The sequence below is a fragment of the Dermacentor andersoni genome, chromosome 5 (genome assembly GCF_023375885.2).
Source record: "Dermacentor andersoni chromosome 5, qqDerAnde1_hic_scaffold, whole genome shotgun sequence".
Classification (NCBI taxonomy): Eukaryota; Metazoa; Arthropoda; class Arachnida; order Ixodida; family Ixodidae; genus Dermacentor; species Dermacentor andersoni.
The window spans coordinates 141536474-141559593 of NC_092818.1; the positions used below are offsets into that span (position 1 = coordinate 141536474).

Here is a 23120-nt window from a genome sequence, read left to right on the forward strand (position 1 = left end):
ACCACCCCAGAAAGGCAGTAGGCAGGAAACCAAGACAAACCTTCTAAGTGAAAAGGCTTTCTTTCTGACATGATTGTGCAGGTTTTCTTTGTAGGTATTGGCAACAATCACATGAATGGCAACCCTTCACCTCTCGCACAAGTTAAACTTCTGAAGATCACTTTGCACTTTTAGATTCAGGTACACATACTTCTTGTTATACACTGTAAGGTGTTACACATCATTGTAGGCCGGAAGTTGTAAAACGGCAATTTTTCTATCTGGCATTGAGTTCTAGTGTCTGGTGAAATGCGCCTGGGGGACTTTTTTCGAGCAAAGCGTTTGTTTGCAGATGAAGCAACGAAACCCAGCCACAAGTACCTGACCATGCTCTGGTGCCTGGCTGTGCGAGTGGTCAGCGGCTATCAGCCGTCACTGTTCAGTTGCCAGCGATCGCTACCAAGGCTTCCGGTGCCTCCTCTGCATGACACCATTGAGCGCCTGCTTGACTCCCTCAAAGCAGTCTGCACTCCAGAAGAGATGAAGGTCCTCGAAATGCAGGCGCAGGTAATTAATTTACTTTACTGCTTGCCTACAAATAGCTGGATGCTGTTGCTGTATTTCTGTGTGTATAACCCACCTCTGAGTGTGGCATCACACAGCAACTACAACCTTTGGATAAAGGGGTGGGTGGGGAAGCATCTATAATTATCACAAATAACTGCTCACACTAACATTCAATTTTTTGCGGAAAGCACCTTGGCAAAACTGTCGGCATAAAGCAAAACTTGAGAAACAATCTTGCTTTGTATTTTCAGTTATTGCAGCTTTCACAGCTGCTTCATGACATAGCTTGATGTGGTTTCCACATTGTGTTTCAAGCTTTTTGGTGCTGGTTGGGCGCGTGAAGATATAGTGTACGTGGAGGCTTCAACTGTGAAAATGGGTAAAAAGCACATGCCAGCTGTTCCAGATGCAATCTCCTAAAAAATAAGGGCAGTAAGTAGAAAAGAATTCTCCATGCTGTCATTTGAACAAAAGCTGCAATTGAAAGTAGTTGACTTGTCTTCACCTGACCATGCTCTCTTTTCCTTTGGTAACTTAGCACCTCTATATGTGCACCTTTGTGAATAGTCTTTTGTACTTGCTCTAATAAATGCAGCCGATCTTTGATACATTGTGTTATTTTTTTGTTTATTTAGAAGTTCGAATCTACCTTGGGCCCAACCCTGCAGCGGCTTTTGTATCTGCGTTCCTGGATCTCGAGCAACTATGTAACAGAGTGGTGGTAGGTGTCGACACCTTATTGAATGTCTGAAAATTGCTAATGGCATGGAAAGAAATATGTATGTTATGCCATTCCTCAACTGGGGAGCTACCTAATTTTGGAGCTTGTTTAAGCTTACTTTTTGAAACAGTGTTGAGTGATAATTGCTACTTTCACTTAGATATATGGTTAGTTAATAGTCACGTGATGGCAAGGGTAAGGCGTGGAACATTTTTGTTATTTGCAGCTAATAAAATTTTCTTTTTCTGTAGCCAGTCTGGAGATCCCAAATATCATCAGTGGCTAATTCTCTTTCACTTTATGAATTTGTCTGCAACTGTCAAGTCATCTGTTCATGGCCACATGAGTTGCTCTGGTAGTGGTTGGAAATAGAGAAGCACCACAAGACAGATACATATCAAACACTTCGGTGTATTGCAAACTACTCTGAATGTCCAACACCTCTCTCTATGGTGTCAGCCTGTTAGTGTTCATGTCCACATATGTGGGGTTCTAGCAGTGAGTTTGACAATAAGGTGATGCCTTTCCTACAATTTTTGTATTCGATCATCTCTCAAATCTGATAAAAAATGGAAAAATTAGCTTGCTCAACCAGATGCCAAGCTTAAATACATGTGTACCAGTATTATGAGACTTCTACTTTAATTCCTTGACCCTTTAATTCCCATAGACGACCTATACACATCCACACGTTTTGTACACTGGCTACCCATGGATGAGCTGGGCTAGTCCAGGGTAAAAAGTGCTAATTTATCTTGGCAAAGACAATCTGAGCATGTCCAGATGTCTGGTACTGTTTTTTGGTTGCATATGTTACTGCAAGAAATTTGAAATTTTGACAGAAGCACTTTTAAGTTTGGCACTAAGAAAAATGTTGTTGTCAGGTTCAGAGAAGCCTTCCTACATGACTAAGTTTGATCCCACGTAGTAGTCGGCTGCATCGCAACTCTCGCAGGACATGGAAGTCCTGTTCGAGATGTTCACTTTTCTTTTTTTTTACTTTATTGGTGCTGAGTAAGGCAACTTCAACCAATGCAATGAAGGCAGCTTTCTATAACACCAGATTTTTTTATGTCTGTGTTTTTCAAGTAAACATATAGTTAATGTATTTATTTAATGTGCCAATTCCATCAAGCATTCTTTTTAAAGTCAATATTTTGGGAACATTTACTTTTCTCGAATTTGGACAGTAAAGGGTTAATGATTGCACTCTAGGAGTACGTATAAAATGCTTTTCATATAGACCTTGTGACAATGTGAAATGAGATGTTACATCTTCAATGAATGCTTGTAAATGGGCGATAGCAGCTATTTCATTGGGAAGGCCATTCCCGTCTGCAGCTGTATGAGGAAAAAAAAAAAACAGCAACAGTAAAAGTGACATTGCAGGCACAAGTGCCAGCGACATTTAGAGAATGAGAAAACTAGTATATCTTCTAAAACAGTGATAAGCTTGCAGTGGGACAGCAAGAGGAAAATGCCTTTAATAAGGATACTCATATAGTATACATATATGAGTGAGAGATCCAGGTTTGTGTGGATTCTTGAGTGTTTATGATAAAGTTGATTTTGGAAGGGTTCCAAATGGCAAATTCATATTTAAGTTTTGGATTAATGAAGGACTAGCAACTAGGGGGAAGGTAAATTTTGTGACTGCTAAGTATCCTAGGGTTTTGTATAACAAATGCAGAAACCAGTTAAGAACGTGAATGGCAGAGATACTTGGGCACCTGAAAGAGTTAACTGCTTCAATAGATGTATTACCATTTACATAAGCGAGGAAGAGGGGGTAGTGAGGATGTGAATAGGACTCAACTATACATTTCACAGTATTTAAAACCAATTAGCCAGCCATTACATCAGGTTAGAATGTCATGCTGTTGTGCAGATAAATCAAGTCATTAATGTTTGGGATTAATTTGTAACATAGAGAATCACTTGAAAGAGTGTTGATTTGGCAAGCCAGATTTATGATAGATTATAAATGGTTATTAAGAACAGGCAAGGGCCCAGTATGGAACCTTGTTAGATGCCTGTCATTGAGGAGAAAGCGTTAGAAGCTTGATGATTATTATGCATGCACTGCAAGCAGTTAGCTAGAATTATTCACATTATATGATACCTGGGTGCAGGCCTAACCGAGGAAGCTTTATGTTGTAGGTGTTTGTAATAATGGCCCATGTAATCTTGTCGCAGTTAACTTTCATCATACTGTACAAGTGACTCTTGTCATTTGCTTGCTTTCTCATACACCATATGCAGGCTTGCTGATGTTACATGTCTTGTTTGCAGAGTAAGGACAGTTTATCAAGAGGCTATTAATTCAAGAGCTTGTTTTGCCTAGTTTGTTGCTCGCTGTAAGGCTAATCACTTATATTAGACAGCTGCTTTGTCTGTGCAATGAGGTCTGAATGTGATTGAAGTGTATGATATTATTGCATGTGTGCCTATGTGCATTTGCTTTCATTCTCGTGTTGGTGTTCATTGACTTTGCTGCAAGAGCATGTTTTGTATGCCTCTAGTTGGGTGTGCTTTGACAACTGTCTCCTGTTTGCAGGGAAAAGTACATCTACTTGAGCAACCGTATGTCTCTAGCCATTAACAGCAACTACTATTGCTTTGACCAGAGCTACTCTCATCCGTCACACATTCAGTCTTCAAGGTATGTAAAGTAGAACATATTCCTGCTATCTGTCAACCTGCTTCAGTCAACCAATCTCTCCATGCTTATGCTCCGTGCTTATGCACATAATTTCTGCCAGTTCTATGACATCTGCCTTCCTGTCTTACTGCTATGTTTGAGTGAAAGGCAACCACATGTACAGTGCTGAGGCCAGCCACATTGTGTTGTTCACCAGTGCATAAATTCAATAATATCTAGTGTGTCCTGGGCACATCTGCTATGGAGCAGCCCTAAAGGTAATTTCGTTGTTTTTTGAGAAAGTAATATGCGAAAGAAAGCAGCTTTCAGACCATAGTTTGAGATGCTTACTAAGGCATTAGCTTTTCTTAGCATGTTCCTCAATTTCATGTTGTCGTCATTGTCTATAGACCTCTTCTCTCAGCTCTTGGACCACCTCCACTTTCCTTTTCATTGGTGGAAGTCCTCACGATGGAATCTGTGCTTCTGCCGATGAGAGAGAGGAAACTTTGTCACATAACACAAAACTTGGCTCCCTGCAACACCACCAGATAGTGTTGCCCTCTGCACATCACATTTGGCTGCTATAAAGAGAAAAGTTCCATGGCATCATCATCATCATTATAATTATCATCATCATCGGCTGCTGAATGCACCAATTGTGCCCATAGTATCATGGAAGTTTTACCGCTTCAGGGTCATGCCTTGCCTTTTCTTTTGTGAGTCAGTGGCAGCGCAGGCGTTTGCCACTGCGTCGTGTTGCACACTGTTAACGGTCATATGATTTTGCAGTAACTTCAATTTTATCCTTATGCCTTCTGTTCAATCCTAACAAGTGCCTGCTACCTCTCTAAGTGCAGCTTATGCCAATTTTTCATGAGTGGAAACTTCAGAACTACATTAGTCTTTCAGCAGTCTAAAACTACAGTTGCTGACTGTGTTTGCTGTACCAGTGGCATTGTTTAACTCTTGGTGAGATCAATTGATGGTAAATGCCTTTTCTGGACTCATTATCAATGATGTACAGAACTCGGCAGACTAAGGCTTGTGAGCAGTGCCCTTTGGTGTATGTATTCACAGTATACCAGAGACTGTTGTTTCAAGACAACCTATTTTGGGTGTGTTTAATGAAGAAGGTTGCCGTGATCCATGCCTTTTGCTCTACAGTTCACGGCTTCTTGTAATCACAAACACAATTTGTCTAGTGCACAGAAACTGTGCACTTCAGATTGTATTCGTGCCGTTCAGTGTAGGCTGCTGGGTCGACATTTTCTTCTGAGTAAGCATGGCATGTCTTCTAGTCCAGTGCATCTTGCGCTTTTCACATTCCAACGAAAAACAGCTGCTGCACGAAAATAAAAATGCAGTGTTTGTATGGGACAACACTCGTGTACTCTTGGCTGCAGGACAGCAGTGATCGTTCACAACTGCTTAGCCTTCAAGCGCCTCATTGACCGGGAAGAACTGCAGCCTCTTGTTCTTCGTGGCACAGTCCCGATCTGTATGTCCCAGTATGAAAGGCTCTTCTCAACGACAAGGTGAGACTCTTGGAATGTTCGTTTTGATACATAGCATTGCCACTGTTTTTAGAGAAGTAGGGGGGCGGATGTGGTTAGTGATGCTAAGGATGGGGGGAAATTTCATTCTACTGTCTCGCTCAGCAGCTGAACTATTTCCATAGCAGACAAGGAGCTATCCACACTTGATGTTTCTAGGTGGTCTTCTATTTAAGGGCTGAATGTGGCCAATGCTGCTTATCTTTAGTAGTTACCTTACCAATACTATCGTACTCAGTGTAACATGACCTATGGCATGATGGTTGCGTAGGTACCATTAGTATTTCAGTAAAGCTTTGAAGTGCTTTCAGCACCAGGAATGTTGTTTTATTAACTCGCTTTTGTGCATTAGATTGTGGTCAATCTTTCCATGCTCACAAAGTAACTGATCGAGGGAGTGCTTAAGTTTATGAATTGAATGTATTAATGCTGGCCATTTACTTTTTGCATTAATGTAAGATAAAAAGAAAACAACTCTTGGCCAGTGAAATTGCTTCAAAGCTAGAAATACTTGAGGGTGCACATACTTTGGTAGCCTTGTCTTTGTTCAAACAATAGAATCAGCCTTTCAAGCCCAAGCGAGACCTTTTTATCCTTATGCTCAATGGAAGTACTGATAGATGTTCATTCGTTGTAAGGGGATGCTGTTTTGTGTGCCTGGGAGTAAGGTGTTGCTCACTTGGGTGCTCTCTGTATGTTGTTCTGCTTTTGAATTTTTTTTAGAACAGAGAAGGGGAAGGAAATGTTTGCTGCATCAAGTGATGATGCTGAGTATTGTACTTCAGAGTGAAAGAGGGTCACTTAGAACATGTTTACATGCACTTCCTTTCACTCTTACAGCTCATCTGAGGGAGTTCACAAGGGTGGTAGAGAGCCTTTCATGAATGATTTGTGCTATCACTGCAGAGTGTGGCAGACTTGGCAGTGACCTTTCTGGTTTTGTAACAAGAGCAGCCTGTGAATTTCAGTTTTGTCTCCCTTAAATGTTATAAAGCAGCCTTCAAATAGTAGAGAGGAAATAATTCGCTCATTAGGAGCCGGGTTTGCGAAGCATGCAGCTTCGACGGTTTCTTTTATTCCCAGCAGCTTGAACAGCGCATGTTTTTTGGTAAATGTGAAAAGTGTTGCATAAAAATAGGTATAAGTGTGCAATGTTGTTCAGCGCATGCTGCAGCTGATTAGAAAGATATGTCGGGCTAGACTGTCACATTTGCGTAGTCACTTATGTAGTTTAACTGCCATCTTTTCAGAGTACCTGGCATCGATATTGACGAAATCTGCCACTATAGTTCAACTGAATCAAAGGTGAGTTCAGATTGCCTTGTGCTAAATAACTTCGTCTTGTGAGGCACAAGTGCATCTGCTTCATTATCAGCATTTAATTTATTAATCAATCAATACTTTGTGTTCATTTTCATGCAGCTCATCTTAAAAGATAAAACCTACGATGTCTTTCATTGTATACTTGTTTGAATTGTGAAAATGAAACTGTAGAGTAGGCATTTAACGAAACAAATATGTGCCTTCTTGTGCCCTACAAATGGCACTTTCATGATTAACTACCGTATTTACTTGCATAATGATCGCACCCCTGAATTTCGTCGTCAAAATTCGATTTTCTTCCTTTTCCGTGTGATGATCGCGCCCCGAACGTGCCACAGCGATATGTCGTGTGCCAAGTCTAGCTAATGATCGCGCTTGCCATCTGTCGAATGCTGTCGAATGCTACGCAAACGACTCTTGAAGACATACCAAGTGGCCTGCACGCACCGAACGTTCCTAAGCAGATGCCCCATTTCATTCATTTCATCACTTTCCACACTTCCATGAAAAAAAAGAAAAAAAGTTGCAACGAAACTACTTGCCTTGGCTTTATTATTTGTAGGCTTTATGATGGTTGTGGTCAACAACAACAACAAAAAAGGCGCCTTTCGATTCTCGTCTGCACTCATGGGCACGCAACAAATCGTGAGCGGCAGTGATAGTAGCCATGTTTACACTGATGCGTTAGAAGTGTACCCTATTCATACGCCGACGCTTGTAACACAGCTAAGATATTCGCCCACCCATAGCGGAAGCGTGCCGTATTAAGATAGTGGGGAAGACAAATGCTGCAGTTATCGCAGCGTGCCCGCCATGGGTTTCTGTCACTGGCAGCTAAGCGCGGCCATCTCTGTTTCTGTCCCCTCAAAGTGGACATGGCTACGTTCTTGCCGCATACTTGCCGTTATTAACGATATTATTCATTACTTATACAGAAGAAACTGTTTCAATGCGCATAATGTGCTCACGAGAAGAAAAAAAATTGCGTTCAGCGCGTTCGGCTTGCTCCGCTGGCCGCCATTTTTGGTTTGGTGTCCCGCACTGTTACAGCAGCAGCCGCCTATTTGTTGACCTGTTGTCACCCCGCAGCAAATGCAGGATGAAAAAAAAAAGAATGTTTTCTTTTCGCGGGAAATTTAACCTGCGTAATGATCGCACCCTGGAATTTGCGTCAATTTTTTTGACAAAAAAAGTGCGATCATTATGTGAGTAAATATGGTAGCTTCATAACCATTAACATCAGTTAATATGCGGGAAAGTGAGAGTGAAAAAGCATAAATAATGCTGAGGGTAAGCTGAAAGTGAACAGGATTGACGCCGAGCACAAAAAAGCTGTTCACAGCAAAAAGTCGTTGCGAAGGCTTCAGGTACCTATATAGTGAAATTGCTTGGCAAAAATTATATGACGTTCAAGACATTGAAAAGAGTTAACAATGACTTAGCAAGTATGTAGCTGTTTACTTGGTCCTCTAATATAAAAATGAGAGTAGCACAATGCATTTTCAAAATTGTTTATTCTTTCAGCATGTGATCCTGCAGCACAAAGGCTTTTTCTACAAGCTTGACGTGTATGACGCTGCCAACCAAATTCTCTTCCCAACAACCCTCGAGCATCAGATTGAGTGGATAATGGAAGATGCCAAGAAGCATGTTGGTATGTACTGGTGACACATTCCGTTAATAGTGTACATTTCATTTGTTCTGGAAATGGGACAGCAGTAGATTGACATTGATGCCTTTGACATTGGTCTCTCTTCACTTCGGGGTTTGGCCCGAGAGCTTATCTTTTGAGCTCATTTGTTTGGGCAATGTGACAGCATAAGATTGATGTTGATGCCTTTGTTGATGCCTTTTGGTCTAGACCTAGAGCTTTAAGTAGTGATAATGTAACTAGATTTGTTTTTTTTTGTTGTGGTGAACTTCAGAGACATTATAATGTAGTAACCGAATGAAATAATAGTACCGTGTGTTGGGAGGTTATGGGTAAATGTAGTATGCGCAGGTGCCGTAGATGTGCTGTTTCTGGTCATCTTTCAAGATAGGGCAGCTTTTTATAGGCAATTGTGTACATTGTTACACTAGGAATATGTAGTGGTTTTGAGGTGGCGTAAGAGATTTGAATAAAGGGAAAATCAGACATCTACCCATTTGTAGCAATTGCTACAAAGATTCACTGGCTGAGCAGTGCATGTATTGTTAGAAACCAAAGAGAGAGGGAGAGTGAAAAGAGAGAAAGGCTGGTGTTCATTTAGCCAATGTTGCTGCCAACTTTGTTGATCTTACCAGTAATGTTGACAGCTATTGCTATCAGCTGATGTTGTAAACTGTGTATTTCCTCCAAAGGGGCACTAAAGAGAAATGCTAAATCAGTTTAGACCAGTGTTTGTCAAACTGCAGTCATGGCCCCCGAATGGGTCACAAGCCATTTTCTGGCGGTCATGGAGGGTCGAACTACATATATGTGCGTTCTACTTGTGGGAACAAAGATGAATTTTTTAGTCTAGTCTTGATGCTCACTCCTTGAATGGTGGTTTCTTGAAGAGTAACATAAGCATATATATATATATATATGCCGTAATTATTCGAATCTAGGCCGATAGTTTCTTTCAAATAATCATATACCAAACTCTTGGGTTGCCTTAGATTCGAGGATTTTAAAAGGACGCAACAGTTCGTAACTAAAAATGATATGGTGCATAGTTAGCGCCATCTATAAAAGTGAGTATCACAGCTGCTTCTAGCCGCGCCTGTAGCCAACTGACGTACACGAACGAAGTTGTTGTTTTGAGCTGTGGGGTATCGGCATGCGGTGTGGCATTATCGTAAAGGCAGTAAACAGATGCCACTATAGTGCCACATTCAATTGAAAAGTTGTGCTAGCCACAGAGGCATTGTCAAACGCTCAAGCTGGACGGGACACCGGCATCGATGAGAAAAACGTCCATCGTTGGAGGGGCAACGGGAGACGCTTTTTGCCTGTGCTGCAGCAAGGAGATTGACAGCGATAAGGAAGATGAGCGCGCGATAACAGAGAGGAGCTGTTCACTGAGATCGCGTAGTGTTTCGACGCGTACGAGCCATGCGACACTGTTTGCGCATGCATGGGCGCATGGACGCGAGCTTGTGCGCATCCCCAGTCGGACGAGGCTAGGAGCGACGACAATGTAGAGCGAGTTCGGCATGTGCATATTAAATAAATGCTATTTTCATTTTGTGAACGCTGTCCTCACTTTTTTGTTCGGCTTATATTTGAGGTAAGTTCTTAAATTTGTTCTGGCTTCGGATATTCGGGGTCGGCTTGGAATCGGGGCCGGCCTAGATTCGGGTAAATATGCTGCACACACGCATGCACGCACGTACACAGTGAACTCTCATTAAGACGAACTCGGTTAAGTCGAAATCTCACATATAACGAAAACATGGGAACATTTGTTTGGTTTTGTGTAAACTCAGTGTAGAAAAAATCCGCTTAAGACGAACATTCAGAGTGACCGCCATCGCTACCGATCCTGGAGGCTAGGGTGCCTCGATGCTCCGCGCTTGATGTGCATGCATCGAAGCACCCTACTGGAGGCCTCTGGCACACATCGCCCATGGACAGAGGTGAAAACATTACAAGGAAAGGAAAAGAGACGGTGACGTTTCACTTCATGAATGCAGGTGATGCGCAAGCGCATGGCCGCTGTAGCGCATACGAAGCTATCGGCCCTTGGTAAGCCTAGACTGTCCGTATCGCAGATCCTATTCAAGACAGTCACAAAGCTGCCTCATACGCAGCAGCCGCCTGAGTAGAACGGCCCATTGTAAACGTTCGCCTACTAACTAAATTAACAAGCATGGCGTCAGTGCGCACAGGCAAACATAAACACATCACACATGATGACCGTGAATGCTCACTGTCAAAATGCTGGCATGAGGAACCGCAGCAGCAGCGAGTGAAGTGACCTTCACGCTGTCTATCACTTCAATGCAAACTGAGCGGCGAGAACACAGTGCAGGCAAAGCTATGAACCATCGGCTCACCAAGACTGTGCCCCCAAAGCAGATTGTGTTCAAGCTTAAGCTGAAGCGGCCGAAGTACAACACCCCCCTCCCTCCCCTCCCCGGTGCCACGGCGCGACCGAAGACGGTGCAACAGAAGATGGTGCGCTTTCCCCCACCTTTCCTCTTTTGCGCATGTGAGATTGAGCCGCCATCGTCAGCTTACCGTCGCACGCTTTCACTCGCACACACAGCATACTGCGCACGAGGATGATGTTGTCGCAAGACTGACCCTGTACGTCCATATCGCTAAGGAAACTTGTAGCAACTGCCAGAGAAGGTCTACTCAACATGCCTCTGCCTGCCTTCCTCCTCTGTGACACTTCGCCTCGTTTCTCCTTCCTCACTTTGCTTGACGTCACCTAGACTTTTCTCTAGGTTGTGTTGCTTTGCCACATGCTCGGCATGCTCCTGCATACTTTTGCTAGCTCGGAGACTGCACTGATAACCGGTGAGGTGGCAGATGCCTGCTTTAACTCCCTAGCGAACTTTTTCCAGACGCACAAAGGCACAGGATTTTTAAAGTCGTTAGTTGAAATGACATCGTTCATGGCTGCTCGCTGATTTGCACAGAAGCACCAAATGTCCATCACGGACTTGATGAAACCAAGCAAGAGTACCACTTGAATACGGTTTTCTCTTAAGTTCAGCTGAATAAATGCTTCTTGCCATTTTCTACCCGTTCTAAGTGTACTTCATTTGCCGTTTTGAAGTAAGGTATTTGGATGTACCTGGTTATTTTGCCAATTATTCTTCTCAAGTTTTCTTTGTGATGACTAAAGACTTAGACAGCCGTTTGTCTTGCCATTTCACACTCTGCACAAATAACATCGATTCAAAGATATCAATAAATCAATTCAAGGATATCAATCAATCAATCAATCAATCAATCAATCAATCAATCAATCAATCAATCAACTTTATTTCCTTTGGATAGGAGGAGTACGGGACTAAAAGCTTGAGCAGCTTGACGAGGTCCCGACCCGACAATTTCGATAACACAAAGGATCAATATCTTCATGGTTTAATAAGTTTAGAAGGGAAGGTAGCTTGTAGGACAAAGATTGTTCATCATAAGTATGTTCTAGGGGTGGGCACAGTCCACATTTCTTTGTGCCTGGTTGGACAAACACTCGTGTTTGCTTTTAGCTTAGCAAGATTAATTATTGTATCGGTACCATACTTAACAAAAGCTTTATAACACAACATCAGCCTATAATTACACTGGAAGAACTTAGTACTTTGTAAAAAGAAGTTTTGTAGAAGAAGCATAATGTACAGCAGCAATATGTCGTATGGCTCTTTTCTGCAGCAAATGCAGCTTCGCAAATTTGTTGCACCACTATGCTGCAGTACTGGAACAGAGAGGACATTAAGCATTGTAGATCATAATCTTCACCTTTGTAGGAAGAGTACATTGCTTACGGGCAAGGACACCAATGGCAGATGACGTCTTAGAATGGAGGTTTTCAACATGTACATTCCACGCAAGGTCCTTGGAAATATATACTCCAAGGGTTTTAACAGAATACACCAACCCTAACAGCTGAGAGCCCAGAAATAAATTCAACTTCTTTGTCAGCGTTCTTGCTTTAGGCGTGTACAGAATAGCTTGTGTTTTTGAAGGGTTTATTCTTTAATAATTTCACGAGGCCCAAGCACCTAGGTCAGACAACGTTTTGTTAGCCATTGCTTCTATCTCCGTTTCCAAATTCCCTGTAATAAAAACTGTCGTGTCATCAGCATATGAGACGAATGTTGCTTTGTCTGTGCAGTGTACAATGTCATTTATGTAAATCAAGAATAAGACTGGCCCTAGAATGCTTCCCTGTGGCACGCCAACAACGACCGGCTTCCTTGCAGAAGTTTCATTGTTTGTATCAATGAATTGTGTCCTGTTTGAAAGCTAGGATTCTAAAAGCGCATGCGCTGTTCCACGCACACCATAGTTTTCTAGTTTACTAAGAAGGATGGTGTGATCAATTAAGTCAAATGCCTTGGAAAAATCGACGTATATGCCTAACGCCATTTGATTACGACTGAATGCGCCTATAATTGTTTATTTTTGAGTCAAGAGGGCTGTTTTGGTAGGGCGATGCTTCCTAAATCCGTGCTGAAAATCTTGAAACAGATTGTGCTGATTAAAAAATGATAGCAACCTGATATGCAATAATTTCTCAATACCTTTCAAAAACACTGGAATTATCGAAATAGGTCGATAGTTGTTTAGTGCCCCCTTATCACCGTGCTTGAAGACTGGAACAGCGCGTGAAGTCTGCATTTGTTTAGGGAATACACCTGTAGTCTGCATTTGTTTAGGGAATACACCTGTAGATAATATTAAGTTATAGATATGGGTAAGAACAGGGCATATAATATCAAGCACATACTTTATAGGGCTAATCTGGATACCATCTGTGTCCAGGGACCGGTTGTTACCTATATCGCTGAAGCAAGAAAAAACTTCTAAGGGGCTAGTTGGGGCAAGAAATAGAGTGTTACTAAACGCGCTTACAGGCAGGAACTGAGTATAGCTCTTGAGGCCATCAATGCCATTTAACTGAGGTTTTAATGAGAAAATTTCATTAAACGCATTTGGTATAGCATTTCCGGAAAGTTTCTGCCTGTTGTGACATAAGACATCTGGAATAGCTGAAATTGAATTAGGCTTTAACAAAGCATTCAATTTGCGCCAGATTACATCACATTTTTGATTGGCTGGGCCACTAAAAATTCCCACAATATATATATATATATATATATATATATATATACACATACACATACACAGTCGAACCTCGATATATTGAACAGGGCGGTGATGCCGAAATAGTTCGATTTAGCTAGAAGTCTATATATAAAATCACGTAGAAAACGTGTCAAAATCTTCTGTAAATCAATCAATGAACCAAGGGTGGGAGCCAGGATCACTGTTCGGAGCACGCATTTGTTTGGGTCACACGCAATTGGCCTAGGCTGCGCCGACTGAGTCGCTGTGAGCGCGCAGTTGATTGCTCCGCACGCAATTAGCCTAGGCCATGCCAATTCATCAGCTGCGCGAAGTCGGCGCTGCCTAGGCCAATCACGCATGGTGCAACTGAACGTGCGCTCTGTACAGTGATCCCCAATGGCGCCCCAATTGTGGCGCAGTATATACTTACTTGAAGCTTCACACAAAGTATGTATTTGGCTGAAAGTGCTGCAGCAGTGTAGCGTGCTTCTTATTAGCAGCCGCGTGCTTAAACACGGAGTCCTGAACATAATCTAAATGATCCACAAGCGATATGTCGGTGCCCTCTATTGTGCTGCAGTAGCGGCGTAGAAGGGCCAAAGCACCTACAGCCCCAGTTGAAGTCGGGAGCAGGGCAACATCAGTGCTTGCGGGATCAACCTCAGCAGCATCTTCGTTTGGCCGCTACTTCTTCTGTGATCTTCATGTCTGTCAGTCGAAGCATTTTGAAACACTGTCAATAACAAAGTATTAAGTGGCGCCTGCCAAGGCATCTATGAGTGAGCCCAGTGAGCACACGCTGTAGCACATCTTTGTGGATGCAAATTGCCAGTCCTTGCAAGGCGTGGCAGGCGCAGAGCGTGGCACCAAGGAGTCGGTGAGACAAATGCAATGTGTCGTTGACGTTGTCAAATTAGCCAAGCCGCCGCGTGCGAACGCCGTTACGTTCAAATGGTGCCCTTGGCACTATCGATGTGTGCAGCCATAGTGCTCAGCAGTTGGGAACGCCCATTGCGCCACCGCTATCTTCAAGGGTGTTGCGAAAGCTCACCGCCTGTCAACAGAGCACACCTGGTCTGGGGTGACGAAGTCTGATATATCCGTTTTAGGTCTGACCCCATCCGAAAGAAAAAATTAAAAATGCATGCGATTTTCCAGGTGCTATAGAAAGCGTCCAATATACGCAATAATTCGATATATCCGTGTTGAATGTAGCAAGGTTTGACCGTATATATATATTACGTAGTAGTGACGGTAAAGAAAGCAGCAAAATTGGGAATGATGAAACTAGCATTTTACTGGGTGAACTTGTGTGCTCAAGAACAGGCTACACTCAAAGAACGGCGACAGCGGCGAAAACATTCGGCGATCGTCGAAATCTGATCTGCCGGTCAAGCGTGTCGGCTTTTATACAGGAGCCATCAAAGGTTCCAGAGTAATCACTGGTGCACGTGTGTCTTCCAGAAAGTTCTACACCGTTCGTGTCACACATTCAATCAAATTCAGCTAAATAAATGCTTTTTGTCATTTTGCCCCTATTCTAAGTCTACTTCATTTACCGTTTTGAAGTAAGGTATTTGGATGCACCCGGTCATTTGCCAATTATTCTTTTGATAAGGCAAATTTTCATGGTCCCTTCAAGTTTGTTTTCAGATGAACTTAAGGCGAACTTCAAGGTACCATGAAAATTTGTTCGTCTTAAAAGAATAATTGGCAAAATGACCAGGTGCATCCTATTACCTCACTCCAAAATGGTAAATGAAGTAGACTTAGAACAGGGGGGGAAATGACAAAAGCATAAAAACACACACACATGCACACACACACAAAAAAAAGAAAAATCCTGGATGGATGTTATTTGTGCAGAGTGTGAAGCTGCAAGACAAATGGCCATCTGTCTTTGGTCGTCACAAAGAAAACTTCACCAAAAAACAATGCCTCCAAACTGCAGCCAGTTTTGTTTCACTAAAACTCTAGAATTGGGGTTAAACAGATATGGTTGTATCCAGGAAGCAAATACATTCTTATCATTAAAATACAAGATTAAATCAATCCTTGTCAAAAAACATTAACAAATATTTTTGGTAGCTGTCTCTGCTGTGCCTAGTGTATCAAAATATAGCTGCATAATAAAAAAAACATTTTCAGAAGGCTTATAATATACTAATGTGTAAAGTAAAGTACTGTATGAAGTAGCGCTTATGTATGTCTGCTTGTCCTCATCACCAATGCGCTTAAAACAATTTTAAGCTGATGAAGTTTGGGGGAGTCATGGTAGATTTGGTACAACTAAAATGGTTCACCTGCTGGAAAAGTTTGAGAGACATTGGTTTAGACTGATAAAGTATTCTTTATAATATCTTAATTTTGTGGATGGCTAGGTAAGAGGTTGCTTACTAAAAGAAAAAAATGAAGGCTAAACTTCCATGTTTAAAATTTTGCAGTGAAACCTCATCGCCGGTACGTCATTAGGATCTCTCCGATTCCAAAGTATTAAAAAAAAAAATAAAATTTGGGGCATTGTAGTATAGCAGATGTTTTTGAAAACTTTCTAACTTGTCTTTGGCTCCTGTAAAATACAATGTAGTCCATTTTTACCAGTAAAAGGTTAACTAGGCTCGAGCAGATGCTGTCATAACCCATGTCATCATGATGAGATGGTGCAGGAAATTTGAAGCAGTATCACTATCCATCTTTCATTCAAGTCTATGCTTTTATGTATAGATCCTTCTCTCACTGTAAGAGTTGGTTTTTCGTTATTATGGAAGGGTAACTTACAAAGGAAGCTTAATTTATATTTATTTTTATTGTCTCTGTTCCGAGTGCATGTGGTAAGAGATTTGGAGAGGAAAGGAATAAAGCGTAGCTGTTGATGCTCCAGACTGACTTATTGTAATGCGGAGTCAGGTTGACGGCTGTATGCACCTGGGCAGACGAGTGTCTTGAAAAAACAGACCATGTGGAAGATGGCGTGGGAATTTGGCAAGCAACGCGGTGTGCAAACATGCATATTTTCAGTGCTGTGTGACGCCATGTGAGGATAGGGTGCACCTGGCTAGTGTGGTGGGGTTACCACAGCTTAGGGACTCGAAGCCGAGGAAACGCAATGTACTTTAACTGTAGCCAACGCGCTTGCCTGGAATTCCCTTATACGTTAGCCTGGGAAGTTTCGTCCTGCTTTTGAATCACTCCAACATCCTTGCTGGTCCTGGGGTTGTTGTCATTAGGGCAGAATTGATTGAGATTCGAGTGTGTGAAGCTGTGATTTCACTTCTTGACTAATCTCTGAGGCCTTGTTAAACTAGTATGCTTGTAGGGGAAATGATGATTTGACAGGAGTTGTGTGGTTCTGCTTTTGGTTTTCCACAGCCAGTGAAGCTGAGGCATCTCTGGCTGCACTCACCACACTAGACAGGGCAACATGGGCAAAGATTCGGCAGAAGCACTTCTCTCGGGGTATCAACAGAGAGAGCCTGAGTGCCATTGAGAAGGCTACCTTTTTTGTAAGTATTGCCTGCATTATTACGTAGTTAGCTTGAGAGGAATAAGAGAAGCTAAGGAGCTCGTCTTCTTTTTTTTTTGTCAGTTACGACCGCGTGAAACCAGCAAACAAGACAGTAAAGGTATAAGAGAAATTAACAGTTTTTTTATAATTGAAATGTAAAAATAATAAGTTGAGGAGACATCTGTGGTAGAAAGGAGGCTCCACATTTGCCACCAGAGCCAGATCTAGTACACATACACAAATACGCAAGAAGCTTTGATGGTAGGACGGGCACTCAATGGCAGAGCATCACACTCACGATGCAGAAGATGTGGGTTTGGCTCTGAACTGCAGCAAGTTGTCTTTTTATTCTCATTCATTTCTCTTTTCTATATCATTTCTACATTTTAACAAAATAAGAATGGTTACCGTAAAAACCCGAATATGATACAATAATTATTTTTGGAGCTACAAAAAAAAGAAACAAGTTTTATTTGCATATAAATGGGTATCAAGAACACTTATAGGGCTTCGATAATAGTATTTCTTCAATAAAGCCTCACTGCCTGCTCATTCACCCTCACTTTCCTTGAAGGATGTATTGCCAGAGGTGTCCACCCGGAGGCTCTTATCTGTGCTACCCAGAGCATTTAATATTCTGCACCCCACTAGTGCAGTGGCCTAATAAGAAGCCAGTGCGGCTCATATGGCAGGCAATTCATTGATTACTGGCCTAGTCTTTACTGACCCTAAGCGTATTGCAATGTTGTTTCACTATAAATTAATGAGTGCAACAAAAGTGTGGTAAAATATGCAAGCAATACAGTCAAACCTTGCAATAACAAACTCTGCGGGGAATCACTTTCGTGACAATTTCATTGTTGCAAAATGAGACAGCACAGATAGGTAATGCTTTGCAGAACGAAACTTTACTGCCAAAATCATGTTGGCCTACCTTGGCCATCTTTGCTTGAGTGTATAGAACCACATTTCTGACAGTACAAAGTGCGCTGCACGCGTAGATCAGCACTGGCAGCGCTGCTGTGGAGTGGCATTCTCAGTCAATTTCTTTCGGAAATACGATCACTTTTGCGAGATTTTGTGTGACTCGGCATTGGATGCAGAACAACAGTGCTCCACGCAAGCAGCCCCAACTCTCCAGTGCACGCTGTTGCCCGTAGACGCTGAAGTGTCCAGTGCCAAGTGCGAAAGTGATCGTATCTTGTATACGCGAAAGCAGTCGATGGAGATTACGGCCCCTTCGCGCAAATCTATGTCTGGTGCCGAATCCGCTCTTGATACCTGTCGAGTGGCACCGGAATCAGCGTTTTTGAAGCAAAGAAAGTGTATTCCTGGAAAATCGCTTATCACGGCCCTATGCATGGCACTCCGTGCTGCGGCCGCCATCTCAAGCGCCATAAACAATCCCACGTCATTGGCACGTGGATTTCCTTTTCTTTTCGCTGCATTTTGCTTACCGAGGCGCACATTAAGCACTTCACTAAATGTGCAAAAACGGTTGCCACATGCCGGCAGCAACAGGCGTGCTGCTTCAAACGGGTGATCATGAAACAAGATAGCAGCCATGACGTGTTTTCAGCACGCGCTATTGCTCCCAGCACTTTGTTGTTTTTGTAAACAAAAATGGCGGCGCCCACGCAAGCGTAATGTGGTTTGTATTTTATGCAATTTTAGTGCACAGAAATTGCATTTGAGCACATTTTGGCACCTGCTAGCCTTGCGCTAGTAGGTAATATCTTGGGTTGCATTCCGGTGAACTTCATGGATGCGGGATTATAGCACAGTGACATTTTGTTGTCTAGAGGTACGAAATGCATTGAATCCTATGGGCATTTGCCAGAGATACGAAAACATTTCCTTGTCCCGAGAAATTCGTTGTTGCGGGGTTTCATTATCGCGGGTTTTGACTGTATGCACATTGCATATCGGAAATACTGGAAATGGGCTTGATGTAGCTTGCCTGCAAACAATAGAATGAATACGCGAGCAGCTGCTGGCAGGGATTGACGCTGATGACATGTCATAATGCACATAGCATTGTTATACTTGCAACATAGCTTGTGTATATAATCCCCATCTCCATATTATTTAGCTGGAGTAGCTCGACCCTCTCTGCAAGATGCAGCGAGCAGTGCCATATTATGCATAAGTAGGCTGCTAAGTCTTCTTTGGCAAATTATGGCATTCAAGCACTCCTTTACTGTCTTCTCACACTCGACAAGCACAGATAGACCAAAGCCTATGCCATGTAGTGAAGAAAACGTTAGTGCAAATGTTAAGAATGCACCTTTCTTTTGTGTTGCCTGAGAGGTATACCATTTTCTTTTTTTTTTCACCATTCCAAGTAGCGAAATCTTTTTCTTACCTTGTGTTCTTTTTATCCCCCGAAGTTCATAAAATAACTATATTGCATTGCTTGCTACCTGGTTTAATTGGGAGGGGAAACCAGTCGAGCTGCCATTATGCAGCTTTTATCTTGGTTTCCGCACTATTTACCCCAATGTACTTATGTGGTAAACAAATTTCTTATGCCTTATAATCTTTGCCGTGTGCCCCATGGAAGTTAAGTTAATGCTGCTGTCCATGCTGTGTCCAGGTGAGCATGAATGACCTGGAACCAAGGGGCCTGACTGAAAGGGGGAAGCTACTGATCCACGGAGATGGCAGGAGCATCTGGTTTGACAAGTCGCTCAACGTCCAGGTGTTCAAGGATTGCACATCCGGCATGAACTGCGAGCACAGCATGGCTGACGCACCTGCCATGGCCCACATGTGGGAGTCCACCGTTACGAGGGAGTGAGTAATGTCTTTGACACCAAGAGAAGTGTTCAAATGTGGGCAAATTTAGCGGCTTATACTACATACAGCTCCAAAGTACACCAGTTCAAAGCAATACAATGTAAACAGACAGTTAAGCCAGAAAAAGCATAGGAGAAATTGAAACATAGAAATATAAGGAAAAAGGAAATGAAAGTGGATGGAAAGCAATTTGTCGTATGCGAAAGTTGCGCCTATATTTCTGCACTATACGTGCAGTGCTTTACCATTAAGCTTCTGTGGTGGCTGTCCTCCCGTCTCCTTTATTTCTTGGTTATTTGAGTACTTATAGAAGATCAGCTTAATGAGTGTTAGCTAGGTTAAAAGAATGTTTGACATCTGCCACCATGGCAGTAGGTTAGGCTGGCTGACACTACCACGGCTAACCTTGTATCCTTACACAAATATCCAAGAAAAACAGGATAAGAGGACATTCATCCTTTTGCTACCTGCATAAGCATTGTGCGTGCATACACCGGCTTTTACGTTGAATGGATGTGTGAAAACTGTTAGGATACGCTGGTCTCAGCAGAGCAGACTTGGCATGCTCAGCTAAAGCTCTCTTATACTCGGCATCCATGTTCACTGCAGCATTAAAGAGTTTTAGCATGTCCGGTATTCTGGCATACACAGAAATTGGGCGGATTGGTGCATGAGGGGAGGCGTAAATGTGAGATGATGATCATGATCATGATGTTTTTTGGCATCCCCTTTGAAATGGAGCGTGGAGAAAACAGGGTAGTGGGATGGACTAACAGTGATTAGCAGAACAATGTGGGAATTGCTGTGTATCACTGCAGTGGCAGAAATTGGAGCATAGAGATGATGGTGAGGAGGGAGGAAAAGCTTTAAAGGCACTGCAGGGTCCGTATTTGATTGCCGATAACTCTGCTCATATGAGGTGCATTCAAATGCTTTTATATTGGATAAGATTTATTTAGATCATGCTCTTATAATGCCAGACATATTCCACACATTTCCTAAATGGTGTTGTGGGGCTCCTTAAATTCAAGATTGATGGTGTACCTAATGTACACGAAAGGGGTGTGCGAATATTCAGAACTTTTGAAGAACGAATCAAATAATCGCTGTATTCTTCAACACAAATATTTTTCAAATACTTTTCAAATATTTCAAAATGTCAACTGCACCCGATTAAACATCAAATTGGAGCAAAAATACAGTAAATTTTTACCCCCGGGCCCACAGTATAGGCTTAAATAAGCATGAGAACTGGCATAGTGGGGCAGGCTATGTTGCTTAGGTAGCCATACTTTACAGGCTAAGCGATCATTCACGCTCTCTGAGGAGTCCTGTGCATGTGAAGGAACAACTTGTTTGCACCTAATGCTCCATTTGAGTTTTTAATAAACAAGGCTTCATAACATGCCATGTAATGACAGAAACTTGCTAACTTTCAGAATACTAGGATGTAAACATTGTTCTATATTAGTTGTGATAACGGCCGTTCATTATTTGAAGACTATTCGAAATCTATTCAATATTAGATTCGCTCCTGGCATTACTTGATTCGTATTCGATTTGGTCTCAAAAATCATTACTTGCACACCCCTGATAGGTGAGCTAGCATGTATAGCGGGACTTGTCGCTTTCAGTGTGCATGTTGAGCATGTTTAGTGTTCGCAGAGCTGCAAACAGGGTTATTATTTGGTGTCATATTTGGTTATTATTTGAGCAGAGATATGCCAACAGAGTTATCAGCTCCTAGCGCTCTTCCTATCTCTATCACCCTTCCGTCCCTTCTCCTCCTTCCCCGCACTGCTGACCGTTGTTCAGGCGCCAGCCATGCTAGACATTTGCGGTGCTGCAAGCAGGCTTTCCTTTTCTCTTTCAACCGATCTTTCTCTCACTCTCTCTCTTCCGCCCTCTCTGAAGTTCTGAACAGTTGCGCGGATCTATATTGTGCCAATGCCACTGTCTATGTTCCTGTCCAGGGTGCTTGAGAAGCTGTATGATGAATCTGGCCGGTGCATGCCGCCAGGCAAAAAGTGCAAGCAGTATGCCATCCTGCGGCCCCAGCGTCTCGTGTGGAACATTTCACCTGACCTGGAGAAAGACATCACTGAGGCACTGGCCAAAGCAAGGAAGGTATGACAGCAGCATTCTTTTTTTTCATTGTTACTGGGAAGGAGCATGCATTCGTGTGTGATTGGACTTGCTATACAATTGACTTACATTGCTTCAAATTTCTTAGAACTAAAGATTGTAGTTTAACTTACCAGAAGCTTGAACTCTAGGCAGTGGCGGAGTTTTCTGCTCACAATGCTCTCTGCATTTGCCATCTTTAAGGGACACTCAAGAGAAATGCCACTAGAGTATAATGTCGCTAAAGCATGGTCTCATATTACTCATAGACACCTATGTTTTAAGTTCTCCTTTGATATGTTGTCATGCCTGCAACAACTCCACATGATACATTGTCACTTTGGCATATAACTTTGTAAGAAAATATCAAGTGTACCACCTGTAACTTAATAGAAAACGAAACTTCAATTGCGCTTAACATGCTAGCGGCACCATTGTGACCACCACTAGTGTGTGCTTTTCACGCGCCACGGCCATGGCCGTGTCGCCTTGGTGAAAATTTTAGACAGCTCACAGCACACTGTCTGATATTTAGACTGTGTGCCAATTTGGCCACACAATCTTGCAAAAATGGTGATATTGTAATTTTAATAGGGGGCTCCGACATCGGGCCACATCACTGGCACATCCCCAAAACCGAAACTAGCAAAGCGCAGTCATTCCAGTAGTCATCGACTGCACTCAAACGGCAGGACAAGCCAAGCCAAACCGCTTTGTGTTAAAAGGCTGCACGTGACTGCATCGGCTGCATTTGCCGTTTGTCGTGCGAGTTCCGTGCTTCTAGCGTTTGTTCATTTACGTCTTAAATAGCAACATGTTCCCGGAAACTTCTTCAATCAATTGCAAGGAGTACCAACTTCGGAGATCCATGATGTATGCACTGACGAGGCCCATATTAAGTGAAGGTAGTGTCGGGCATTGACTATTGTGAAGAAGCCCGTGATCATTCAGCTATCGCAGCTCAGTTGACTTCTGTTATGTTGCTAGAGGATGAAGATTGTGTCAATGAATTGAGTGTACTTTCGTCTACCTGTAGCGACAATATGACAGTGGCCAGAATTCAGACTGCAGGTCGTAGGATTGTGTATGCAAGCAGGTATTGCTGCGTGCAAACATTGCTGCATGCACATCTC

The 23120-nt window shown here is 42.6% G+C and overlaps 1 protein-coding gene across 3 annotated transcripts in view; it reads left to right on the forward strand.

Moving 5' to 3' along the window:
* LOC126531284 (carnitine O-palmitoyltransferase 1, liver isoform-like) overlaps positions 1-23120 on the forward strand; it is an 88849-nt gene that overhangs the window by 47509 nt on the left and 18220 nt on the right. For all 3 annotated transcript variants that reach the window (XM_055071072.2, XM_055071073.2, XM_050178746.3), the window contains exons 5-13: positions 332-546; positions 1182-1267; positions 3825-3929; positions 5315-5446; positions 6715-6769; positions 8312-8441; positions 16929-17062; positions 19661-19860; positions 21837-21990. In XM_055071072.2, the coding sequence (XP_054927047.1) occupies positions 332-546; positions 1182-1267; positions 3825-3929; positions 5315-5446; positions 6715-6769; positions 8312-8441; positions 16929-17062; positions 19661-19860; positions 21837-21990 (1211 nt within the window). The remainder of the gene's footprint in view (positions 1-331; positions 547-1181; positions 1268-3824; positions 3930-5314; positions 5447-6714; positions 6770-8311; positions 8442-16928; positions 17063-19660; positions 19861-21836; positions 21991-23120) is intronic.